Below are 12,433 nucleotides of genomic sequence, written 5' to 3'. Positions count from 1 at the left end.
CAAAAACAAGCTGGGTGTGGTGGTGCATACCTGTAATCCCAGCAACTCAGGAGGCTGAGGCAGGAGGATCACAAGTTTGAGGCCAGCCTCAGAAATTTAGCAAGACTCTAAGCACCTTAGTGAGAACCTCCCAAAATAAAAATAAAAAGGGCTGGGGGTGTTGCTCAGTGGTTAAGCATCCCTGGGCCTATTCTCCAGTCTCACAATAAAGACATAAAGCACTGATACCCCCCACCGCCTGTTTGGTCAGCACTTTGTCGTTACTGAGTCACTTTTGGCACACCCGATCGCACTCTGCTCCCCTGCTGCCTGTCCTTCCCTGCTTATTGTATTGTTTTGGCATTGGCACTGGAACCCAGGGGCACTCGACTCCTTCAATCACCAGTTGCACCAGCTCTGCCCTTGCCCAGTGCACATCCCCATTATTCACCCCTGAACCCCCAGCCCTGGCAGGCCCTGCCGAGTATGTGTGAGAGACCAACGGGTGAAGGAAGCCAGCCCGCAGCCCAGCCCTCAGCTGAGGGCGGTGGGTGCCTGAGGCCCACCTGGTCCCACAGGGCCATCTGCCGGTTGTTCCACCTGGATGTGCCGGTGGACAGCAGCTTGTTCAGGTTCCCCAGAAACAGCACCTTGTTGGCCCGATGCCCCTTGTAGCTGGCTTCCTGGGGGGAAAGGTACGGTCAGTGCTGGGGAGATGCTGGGAGGGGCTCCTGGGCCCTGCGCTGGGTTTCTGCCCCACTTGGAAGGAGCCCCCGATGTTGCTGGAGAAGCCCCCGGGGCACCATCTCCAGGAAGCCTTCCTGGATCCCTCCCGTCTACGCTGAGATTCTCCCGCTATTTTTCAGAGCTAGGATACAGGCAAGCCCGCACATTCTTGCTGAGTACGGAGCGCCCACGTGAGCCAGGCCCGGGGCTGGGGGCCTGCTGGCCTCACGGTTGTTCTACTTTGTCTTCTGAGAGGAAGGACTAACACCTGCTGTTGCCGATGAGCAGAGAGGCTCAGAGAGTAAGAAGCGCTTGCCGGGGCTCACTCCTGCGGTGCCCCGAGCCCAGCCAGTCACCAAGCTGAGGCACACAGTCTTGGAGTTAGGCCAGGTTCAAATCCTGGCTCATAAAGTGCAAAAGACGCTTCATGCTTTTTGGCTTCAGTTTTCTCATCTGAAAAACGGACCCCAAATGCTTAGTTCCCAGTGATGCAGAGAGGCCAGATGGGGATGCTGCCCACAGGGACAGCCCGGTGCTGACGGCCCTGCCAGCTGTTCTCGGAGGCCTCCCCGCCCCCCTCTGCCCCTTGCTTCTTGGACTCCAAGCCAGACCCTGGCCCCCGCACTGACCTGGAGGATAGTTCCCAGTCGGGGGTCAAGAATCCGAATCTTGCGGTCTTTGCAGGCCGTGGCTAGCAGGCTGCCATTGGTGTTGAAGGACATGGAGAGGATCACATCTTGGTGGCAGGTGATCGTCCTCACGGGGCTGACGATTACAGACTCCTTTGTATCCAGGTTCCAGACCATCACCTGACGGCGGAGTGCTGGCTCTGAGCGCTCAGGCCACCTCGCCCCAGCCCCCACCGGCACGCGCCCGCTGGTCGGCCAGGCTGCAGTGAAACCCGGTATCCCCGGGAGGGAAGCCGCAGCTGGCAGCCTGGCCAAGCAGCACAGAGGGGGAGGAGGCATACGCCGGTGGCAGGAGGGGAGCTGGGAGGTCCGGCAGTGACAGGAAAACGCCATCTGCCTTTGAGCAAGAAAACCGTGCATGCTGGGAGGACCTGGGGACCAGCCAATCTAGGGGGTGCACAGAGTTGTGAGCAGCATTTCCACTCCATGGGGAGAGCGAGGCACTGCAGGCCCCCAGGCAACCCACGCTCATAGCCTAGGATGTGAAGAGCGCCCCCTGGAGTTGCGTGCAGGACAGCCTGCACACACCCTGCCCGGATTTTAAAAAGCGCTTCCTTTTCCTTTTTCTTTTTCAGTACTGGGCATTGAACCCGGGTTCACTGTATCACTGAGTGACATCTCCAGCTCTTTCTATTTTTCGATTTGAGAAAGGGCCTCCCTAAGTGGCAGCAACTGGCCTCGAACTTGGAATCCTCCTGCCTCAGCCTCCTGAATGTCTGGGATTACAGTGTACACCACGCACCTGACTTCAGAAATCCACTTCTGATCAGAGGGCTGTGGAAGGCCCGGAACCCTCCGAGGGCTGCCGGCCACCTCCTTACCCCCCACAGAGGCCCCTGCAGTGCCTCCGTAAACCCCAATACAGTTAGAGGATTGGAAACCATTGCCATGGTCTCTCCAACCCTACTGGTCTACAGACTGAGACACTGAGGCCCAGGAAAGGTAAAAGGACATTCCTAGATCATACTGCAGGTCAGGGACTAAGTTGGATTACACCCAGGTCTCCTGTGCTGTGAACTGCCCCAATTAACTGCTTGCCAGGCAGTCAAGGGAGCAGGAGGAGCTGTGGAGGGTCCGGCCTGCACCGTCCAGGCAGGCAGTAATGGTCTGAACAGTGTCCCCCTGAAAACACTCCTGTCCACCCAGAACCTCAGACGTGACCTTATTTGGAAATAGGGTCTCTGCAGGTATAGTTAATTAAGATGAGGTCACAATAAATTGGGGCCGGCCCTAAACCCAGTGACAGGTGTCCTTATAAGAAGAGGGGAGAATACACAGGGATGTGGCCATGTAAAAACGGAGGCAGAGATTGGGATGATGTGGCTACCAGCCACGGGACACCTGGAGCCCCCAGATGCCAGAAGAGGCACTGAAGAATTCTCCCTGGAGCCGTGGGGGGCACCTCGATGCCCCATTTCTCGTCTCCAGAACCGTGAGAGGCTGAACCACCCAGCTCGGGGGATCTGCCAGGGGAGCCGCAGGGACCCAGCGGTGGCCTCACCTTGTAGTCGTAGCCAGAGCTGAAGAGGATGTTGGCGGCCGTGGGGTGCCACTCCACCAGGCCCACCCTGCGTGAGTGGCCCACCAGCTCCTTCTTGTAGGCTGTGAGGTTCCTGGCCAGCAGCTGCTTAGGGATGTCCCAGATCTTAATCTGGCAGGGAGACATGGTCCCGGGAGTGTCATCCAGGGCACATTGGCACCTTTCCACCCTAAGCCACAGATCCTGGCGGGGCCCAGCAGAAGGTTGGGAGGGGCTCTCCGTAGCCGCTCCTCACTCAGTGGAGGGACAGGGGCTTCACCTAGTCCTCCAGCCAGAACAGGGGCCGACTTTGGTCAGAGATGAGTCTGTTTCCAAATAGGTCCCTAGGGAATCTTTGCCACCTTTTTTTTTCATTTTCGGAACTGGGGATCGAACCTGGGGTACTTGACCACTGAGCTACTTTCCCAGCCCTTTTTATTTCTTATTTTGAGACAGGATCTCTTTAAGTTACTTAGAGCCTTAATAAATTGCTGAGGCTGGCCTTGAACTTGTGATCCTCCTGCCTCAGCCTCCTGAGGTGCTGGGACTACAGGTGTGCTCCACCACGCCTGGCTGCATCTTGCAGGCGTGTGGACTCCGGGCATGTCTCCCAGGCTGGATGCCAGAGCAAATCTGCTTCCCAGCCTAGGAACATTGCTCGGAGTAGTGAGCCTCCTTCTCTTTGCCCTATCGGCCCAGAGTAGAGTCTCAAATGTCAAGATGAAGGGGTTGGGCTGTAATCTCAGGGCACTAGGGAGTAACTGCAGACTCTGGAGCAGGGCAGGGTGGCGACAAACTTGATTTAGAGAGGAAGCGTGGATGGCCTGGAGGAGGAAAGACTACCGGGCAGGAGGCTGGGCTGGGTGGGGTCGGGGCTGGGCTTCGGGTGAGGGCCCAGGGCTTCCTTCTAGAGTGGTGTTGTCTGAACAGAAGACGCTGCCACGGCGAAGGGGGAGCCCCCGTCCTGGAGAATACAAATCGAGGTACAGGGGAGGCTGCAGAGGTGAAGCCGGGGCATCCTCACTGTCCCGCAAGGTCCTCAGGTCCCTACGTGACGCATTATAGTTCCCTTCGAGATACATGCTTTTTTCAGGTGGAAGATTTTTTTTTTAATGCTTCAGCTAACATGTATTTCCGGATGGCCTTGGATTTGAACTAGGAAGTGAACTCCATCTGGAGTAGCACGGGCTTCGGGCAGAGCAGGCTGGGAGGGCTGTCACTGCAGGGCTGGACTTGGCAGGGACACAGGCTCTGGGCAGATCTGCTGTGGCCCATCCCACCTGCCCAGCCCAGGGCCCGGGGGCAGGGAGGAGGTAGCTAGCCCTTTCCACGGGTGCACTTGCCCCTCTGCTACGGCTTGGATAGAGGTGTCCCCAGAGGCTCTCGAAGGCTTGGTCTCCAAGGCAGCCATGTTGAGAGGTGGGGCTTTAGGGCGGGGATGAGACCAGGAGGCCCTGACCACGTCAGTGGATTAATCCACGGAGGGGTTAGCAGCTTGATGGCCTTGCAGGAGACGGTGGAAGCTTTAGGAGGGGCCCAGCTGGAGGAAGTGCATCCTGAGGTGGGCATTTCTTGTCCCTGGCTCTCTCTCTCTCTCTGGCGCTCTCTCTCTCTCCCTCTCTCTCTTTCTCTCTCCCTCTGTCCCTCTGTTTTCTTGCTGTCATGAATGAGCAGCTTTCTTCTGCTATGATGCTCTGCCCCACCTCAAGCCTAGAGCAAGGGAGCCAGCATGGACTGAAACCTCTGAAAACGGGAGCCAAAGTACACCTTTTCTCCTCCAAATTGTTTTTCTCAAGTATTTGTCACAGCTACAAAAAGCTGACTAACAAACCCTCCCAATCCCAATAGTCCGTTCCCCCTGCCTGCCCCTGGGCCACCTGGGGAGTGACAGTGGCTGCTTGGGAAGGGAAGGGATTATGGGAGGGAGGGCTGAGCTAGCGACATCCTGCCAGCAGACCCCACTCACTGGAGAAGGCCCTCTGTCATAGGCCCTGATTGCCCTTTTGGTGAAACTGTCCCTTACGTTTCTCAGCAATGTCCTATGTGGAAATGGTACATGCCTCTTGGAAGGTCCTGCCCTCCTTTCCAGATACTCTGGTCTGTTTCCTCTGGTCCAACAGTGAGGCTTCTGCAAGGCATCCTATTTCCCTTTTTGCCATGGCTGCCAGGCAGCGCCGAGTTGAACCGGGGACTCGGCCGCTGCAGCCTGCACAGCTGTTTCTAGGCTTTCCCCGTCTCCTCCACCTGCCTCTCTGAGGAAAGTGGCACAGCTCATGGACAGAGAAAGGGCTCTGGAGTCAATCAGACCTGTCACTGTAACCTTGGGCAAGGCGCTGCACCTCGCCCATCCTGGGCTCGTCCATCAGAAATAGATTCTCCCTGTGCGGTTATTGGGAAGACTGAGTGACACAGTATCCTGAGAGTTAAAAGTGCCGTGGGGGCCCCAGGAAATGACACCTACAGCTCTCGTCCTTACTTTAACCATCTGATTGTGTCTGTGCCTTTTAAGCCACAGCCTCTGTATTTTAGGAGCAGCCACCGGATGACTTTTAAGTAAACAACCACGGAACATCGTGGGGACAGGGACGATGTCTCTGGTATAGAGCAGGAACTCAAGAGAGCTGGTGGAAGCTGGGTGTCTTGTCGCAGGCCTCAGGAGAGCCTGGGGTTCAAGGCCAGCCTGGGCACCCTAGCAAGACCCCGTCTCAAAAAAGAAAACAAAGTTGGTGGGACTGACCTTTTGGGATCGTGGAAGACCTTTTGGGAAGTTTCTGGAGACCATATTTTACTTTGCTTTCTGGGCTTTGTTTCTTTGTTTGTCTTTGGTACCAGGGATTGAACCCAGGGGCACTTAACCCCGGAGCCGCAACCCCAGCCCGTCTTGCTGAGTTGCTTAGGGCCTGATGAGTTGCTGAGGCTGGCCTTGAACTTCCAATCCTCCTGCCTCAGCCTCCCGAGTCACTGGGATCACAGGCCTGTGCCGCGTCGGGCCTTCTGGAGTCCACATTCAACAAGGCCCCCACATCCATCATTTTGTAGTTCACTTCCTCACTGACCGCGACACTGAGTGGCACACTATTCTCTGACCACAATAAAAATGTCCCTGGCAGCACACCGCAGTCCCCCAAGGGTGGGCTCTCCCACTGTGCTGCGACTTTCCCTGGATCGTCATTGGATGGGCCACAGCTAGTAAACCCATTTCGTAGGTGGGGAAACAGGCACAGAGAGGAGGGGTGGTCCCCAAGTCCCAAAGTGCCCAGAGCTTCAGCCTCTCACCGCTCCCTACAGTGACCTCACTCTGTGCGGAAGGAGCCGGCCCGGAGCCGAGCGGATGCCCTCTGCCTGCCTGCCCCACCCCGCCAGGCAAGGGAGGCCCTCGCAGCCCGTGCGCCCAGGCTCACCGTGGTGTCTTCAGAACAGGAGGCGATCTCAAAGTCATCAAAAGGGTTCCACTTGATGTCTAAGACGTTCCCTCGGTGCCCACAGACCTTTGGGTAGTGGGGGTCCAACTTTCCTGTCTGTAAAACAATGGCCAGAAGGAGAGGAGCCAGTGGGTCACTCGGCAATCACTGAGTGGAAGGGACAGGTGTGGGCGCGGACCCCGGGGGAGTTCCTACACCTCTGAGCCTCAGTGTCCTCCAGGGTAAAGTGGAGGGAACAATCGGTGTGTGTGGGGATCCGAGCGCTGCGGGTGGAAGAGGGGCACCGGCGGCGGGGGTCTGCAGGGAGTTTCCCTTCCTACCCTGCTGGCCGGTCTGGGAAACATGGTGCAGCCCTTTGGGAAAACAGACTGGCAGTTCCTCAAAAGGTCACACACGGAGTTTCTATATGACCCAGCAACTCCACCCCTAGGTGTATCTCCAAGAAAAATGCAAACAGATCTCCACAAAACCTCCCATGTTAGCCAGGTGCAGTGGTGCAAGCCCGTAATCCCAGCACTTCGGGAGGCTGAGGCAGGAGGATTCCAAGTTCAAGGCCAGCCTCAGCAACTTAGTAAGACACTATCTCAAAATTAAATAAAAAGGGCTGGGGACATAGCTTGGGGAAGAGTGCTTGCTTAGCACGCATGAAGCCCTAGATTCAATCCCTAGTATCACACACACATACCCCAAAGGAGGAAACAAATGCTCATCAAGTAATGAAAGGTTGTCTATAATGTTGTGCATTCATACAATGAAGTATTATTCAAGCCAGAAAAAGGAGTGAAGTAGTGATACACAGTACAACATGGATGAATATTGAAAACACTGTGCTAAATTAGAAAGACAGACATAAAATGCCAGGCACTGTGGTGTGTTTCTGTAGTCCCAGCTACTCAGAAGCCTGAGGCAGAATGATCAATTGAGCCCCAAAATGCCAGGCACGGTGGCCCACATCCATAATCCCAGCCTTCAGGAGGCTGAGACAGGAAGATGGAAAGTTCAAAGCCCGTCACAGCAATTTAGCAAGGTCCTAAGCACTAGAGTGAGACCTGTCACAAAATAAAAAATAAAATGGGCTGGTTTGTGGTTCAGTGGTTCAGTGCCCCTGGGCTCAACCCCTGGTACAAAGAAAAAAAATTCACGGAGACAGAGGGCAGATCAGTGGTTGCCCTGGGGGGCAGCAGCTGATGATGGGTAGGGAATTTCTAGTGAGTACGGGGTTTCTTTTTGGAGCGATACAATTATTTTGGAATTGGATAGGCTGACGGTCACGCGGCTTTGTGAATTCACTGATCCACCGCCTCCTTCGCTTTGCGATGGTGAAGGCTACAGTGTGCGCTCTGAATCTCCTTTAGAACACGCCCTCCCCTTTCCTGCTGAGAATTCCCCGTCTGTGCAAGGAAGGAAATCGGGTCTGCAGCCCATGGCCTGCAGCCCTGAGCCCAGACCTTCAACCCCACCCACAGACCCCGATTTCCTGGGCTCCAGGAACCACCACGCCAGCAAAGTCACAGCACCCCGGGGCGGCGGTGACAGCACACGGACCAGGACTCAGGCCTGGTCCACCAATGCAGTCACCCCCACATCCACCATCCAGCCTCAGGTTCCCCTGACCATCTTTATAGGGGAAGAGACAGCGGAGGAAGGTGGGCCCACATCCACCCACCCAGCCAACACTCTTGATATGCCCAGGGGCTAGGCCCCATTCAAAGGGACAGACGCAAGTTGTTAATAAAGGAAGTTTCTTTTTTATTTTTGATCCTGGATATTGAACCCAGGGTTGCTTTACCATGAAGCCACATTCCCAGCCTTTTGTTTTATTTTATATTTCGAGACAGGGTCTAAGTGGCTTAGGGACTCTCTAAGTTGCTCACAGCCTCACTAAGTTGCTGCGGTGGGAATACAGCTTTCGATCCTCCTGCCGCAGCCTCCTGAGTCGCTGGCGTGCACCACCGTGCCTGGCTCCAAAGGAACTTTCTTTTAAAGACGTTTGCTTGTTTATTTATTTAGTTGGCTGTATGGAGACAAACCCAGAGCCCTGTGCATGCTAGGTAAGCACTTCACCACTGAGCCACATCCCTCGCCCACACAGGAACTTTCAAAAACAGAGTGGACTCAGGGAATGTCCCCTCGTCCTCTCACCTCCCGACTTTGCAAAAACTCCTTTCTTTTTGGGGGGCTGGGCACTGAACCCAGCTGAGCCTATGCTCTACTGCTGAGCTACCCCCCAGCTGACCACTGCGCTTCTGTGTGGCACCCCAGAGACCATGTCCAACTGTGACCGAGCAAATGACGCAGAGGTGGTGTCTGGTCTTGCTTCACGAGGCTGTGAAGTGGGCAGCTGCCGTGAGAATGGCCACAGGGCTTCTTGGTCACCTTGGGCAAACTGGGACACGCAGCCCTGGGCCTCTGGTTCACCGGGCTAAGTTTAGGTGGGCATGCATCTTGGTAGCTTGCAGGCAGAGGAGGCCATTCTGGGCTCCTCTGGAAACACTGCCCATCTCAGCTCTCCCCTAGGGAAAAGGCATCAGACACCTCACCCTGGACTGGGCCCCACACTGGAGGAGAGAAAAAGATCACACGCATTCAGAGACTCTGGACCTGTGTCATTTTTTCCTGATGTGTGAGATGGACAAACGGTCCGCTTCTTTTACAGGGTTCTTCCACCGTACCCAGCACGTGTTCAAATCTTGCAAGTCTCTTCCTCTTCTGTAAAATGCAAATAATCTGTTCCTTGCAAGATTGTTGAAGGTTAAGTGAGATGTTATATTTGAAAAGCCAAAGATCGAGGTGCTGAGTGCTCAGGTACGGGGGGAACACGGGTGCAGTGTGCGCATGGGCCTGTCTGCATAGCAGAGCTGAGGAGGACACAGGGAAATGTACCACAATGTTAACTGTGGCTTATCGAGATGGCGGGATATGTGGGTGGTTTTCTGACATCTTGTTTTTCTCTAATTTTGGCTATATAAGTTCGGTAACAAAAAAGGTATTTAAAAACAAAACTACAGCTGGGCGTGGTGGCACACGCCTGCAATCCCAGCCGATGGGGAAGCTGAGGCAGGAAGATCGCAAGTTCAAAGCTGGCCTCAGCAACTTAGCAAGGCTGTAGGCAACCTAGTGAGACCCTGTCTCTGAATAAAATACGAAAAGGGCTGGGGATGTGGCTCAGGAGTCAGATGCCCTTGGGTTCAATCCCTGGTGCCAAAAAATAAAACAAAACAAAAAAATCTATAGCCAGGCTCAGTGGTGCACGCCTGTCATCCCAGTGACTCAGGAGGCTGAGGCAGGAATATTACAAGTTTGACGTCAGACTTAGCAACTTAGTGAGACTCTGTCTCAAAATAAAAAATAAAAAGGGTTAGGGGTGTAGCTCCGTGGCAGGGCCCTCCTGTGGCTTCAAACCCTGCCCGCCCAGTACCACACACACACACACACACACACACACACACACACACACAATAAGCCAGAAGGAGCCGAGTGCTCGACTGTAAGCCCAGATCCCAGGAGGCTGAGGTGGAAGGATCCTGAGCTTGAGGTCAGTCGGGGCAACTAAGCAAGACAGACAAAACAACAAAAACCTCCAAGGCTCTCAGAGACCAGGAAAGGTGAGAAGGTGAGCGCACAGCTGAGCCCGCCCGTCCCACGTCCCTGGCAGCAATCGCTAATGGATCACAGCATTCTGACACCTGGGGAAGCCAGACTGGAGGGACTGGCCTCCAGGTCACTGGGAATGCGAGGGCCCGAGAGGAGCCAGAGCCAGGCTTCAGCCCGGGCCCCCGGCCTCTCCGCCTGAGCCTCTCTCTGGTGTTCGGAGAGCGGTGCTCTCAGGGAGTGCCTTCTGAGTCAGCCTCCCGGCCCTCTTCCCACACTCAGCCTTTCCCTTTTCTTGGATCACTTCCTGGGTCAAAGGGCACGAGCAGTACTGAACCTTTTGCTAAGGGCCCTGGTTTGCTCTCAGAGCCTTATCTCCAGTTTCTGGCCCGGGGCCATGCCCTCATGTCTGCCCTGCAGGTTTCTCAGGAAGCACTAATTGTTAGGCTGGCCTTGGGCTGACAGGAGGCAACTCCCCACACCTCTTGCCTCCTTCGTCCTGCTGAGTGGGAGCCACAGGCTGCGGGAAGCTGTCCCAGGACCAGGCCTGGCTCAGAGGAGCGGCAACTCAGAGGGCTGAGCTGGGGCCAGGGCTCCTTCCAGGCCTCGAGAGCAGAAGCCCAGCCCCAGGCAGCTTCTCCTCCTCGGCAGACAAGCATGGCCGGCCTCCCCTGAGACCACCGGCATCAGCGGACCTGAGCCAGTCTGATGGCTATTGACTGAGCTGCTAAAAGCCTGTCAGGGCAGGGACACTTATGAACAGGAGGCCATTTCTACCTTTCTGCCCATTAGGCCAGCACTCAGCTAGGGACAGGCCTCTGATTTATGGGGACACAGGCTCTAAATCAAGGAAGGTACACCTGCTCCCTGGCAGGCTGCAGAGGACCCTGGCTGGGGTGCCGGGCTGGCGGTCCTGCTGGGAGAGGGCCAGCCGAGTCTCTGAGGGCTGCCCTGCGGCAGGCGGAGGGGGTAGTGGAGGACAGGCCTCCGCTGCCAGGCGGGGGGAGGCTGTGAGGCCACTGTGGTGACCCCGAGCACTCGCAGTGTGACGGGCTGACAGATCTGAGAATGTTCTAGGCCAGACTATGGGGGAAATGACTGGACAGACTCCATGTTGCTCTGAGACTCCATGTTACGTAGGGAATAAGCTTTTCCCATGGGACGTCCCGCCTCTGTGCCCATCCTCAGTTACTTAGTGTGACATGGTTAGCAATACAAAATGACAATTCTTATGTAATAAAAAATTGCTCTTTTGATCCCTATTGCTCCTAAACATGTACTATGTGAACGGTAACTGTGTGGTTATCAGTAACCATTCTTTAGTTTGTACTAGGTAACCCACTTCCCCCTCTGTTGATGATCTCATGGTGTTAGTTTGTAACTTCAAATCATAGCAACAGACACTTATGATTAATGTGATTTTTGGTATAAGAACCCCTACAACCCTGTGGTCGGGGCTGTTCTCCCAGCAGCCATTTTGGGGGCATTGTGTGAGACAATCAGCTGGCCAGCTTAATAAAGACCCTCAGATTTGGACTTCTCAGTGGTGAGCGGTCTGTTCTTAAGTTGCGCCCCATAACAACAGGAGCGTGGCTACTGCTGTAACAGTGTCACAGCCGTGGCCTCGACCCGTGCTGAGCAGGGGCACCCCCCTGGGCTGCGCCCCCGCCAGCCCGGATCGTAATGTGGCTGGTATGTTCCACTGGGCGTGAGGCGAGCCTCTTCTCTGAGGGGCTCCCGTCGCTCCCGGCGCTGGGGGGCAGCTGCTCCAGGGGCCCCGGTGACCACCCCGTGGCTTGCCCGTATTCCAATGGACCATCTCAAGAGCGGGACTGGCCCCGTCCCCACATCTGTAATGTCTTTCTTTAGGAGTCAGACATGTGCTGGCCGCATCGCTGACGTCCCAAAAACCCCCAGGAAGCAGTACAAGCAGCCCCGCCAAGTGCAGAAACTGGGGCTCGGAGCGCGTGACAGTCATGCAGAAGGGGACAGAGCCAGTTCACGAGGAGCCAGAGCTGGGGATGCCTCCTCGGGGGCCCTGGTCCCCCTCCTGCTGGCCTCACCACGCCTCCTCTGTGCCAGGCCACACGCTGCTGGCAAGTGGTGACAGAGACGGGTAACTCCTGGTCCCTGCCTAACTTGGAGGGAAGAAAAATGCAATGTATTCAGGACTTGGAAAGAGGGGGTCTAGGGAATAAGTCAGAGAAGGCTTCCTGGAGGAGGCGGCTTTCAAATTGGATCTAAAAGAGGAGGCCAGGCGGAAGGTAGGTGGGCGGAGCAGGTGGGAGGAGAGGCCAGGCAGGTGGGGTGGGGCCGTGGGCATAGAACCATTCGCTCTGCCCAGGGCTCAGGGCTGGACCCCACAGACAGACAGACCAAAGGAAAGAGGCACCATGTCCAGGCTGCAAGGGCGAGACGCAGGGTGGCGGCCAGCTGGGGACGGTGGTTGAGTGGAGGAGGGGCCAGGAGGGTTCCCTCATCCCCACCACCACACCACACCAGTCTCC

The 12,433-nt window shown here is 55.8% G+C and overlaps 1 protein-coding gene across 2 annotated transcripts in view; it reads right to left on the bottom strand.

Moving 5' to 3' along the window:
- Nucleotides 1–12,433, bottom strand: part of Coro2a (coronin 2A) — a 57,251-nt gene that overhangs the window by 7,499 nt on the left and 37,319 nt on the right. For both annotated transcript variants that reach the window (XM_047524917.1, XM_047524918.1), the window contains exons 3-6: nt 6,315–6,431; nt 2,896–3,045; nt 1,335–1,514; nt 546–662 (exon numbers count right to left, since the gene is read on the bottom strand). In XM_047524917.1, coding sequence (XP_047380873.1) covers nt 546–662; nt 1,335–1,514; nt 2,896–3,045; nt 6,315–6,431 — 564 coding nt within the window. The remainder of the gene's footprint in view (nt 1–545; nt 663–1,334; nt 1,515–2,895; nt 3,046–6,314; nt 6,432–12,433) is intronic.

The sequence above is a fragment of the Sciurus carolinensis genome, chromosome 14 (genome assembly GCF_902686445.1).
Source record: "Sciurus carolinensis chromosome 14, mSciCar1.2, whole genome shotgun sequence".
Taxonomy (NCBI): domain Eukaryota; kingdom Metazoa; phylum Chordata; class Mammalia; order Rodentia; family Sciuridae; genus Sciurus; species Sciurus carolinensis.
Note: the sequence above shows the minus strand (reverse complement) of the source record. Positions and strands in the feature narration are given on the sequence as shown.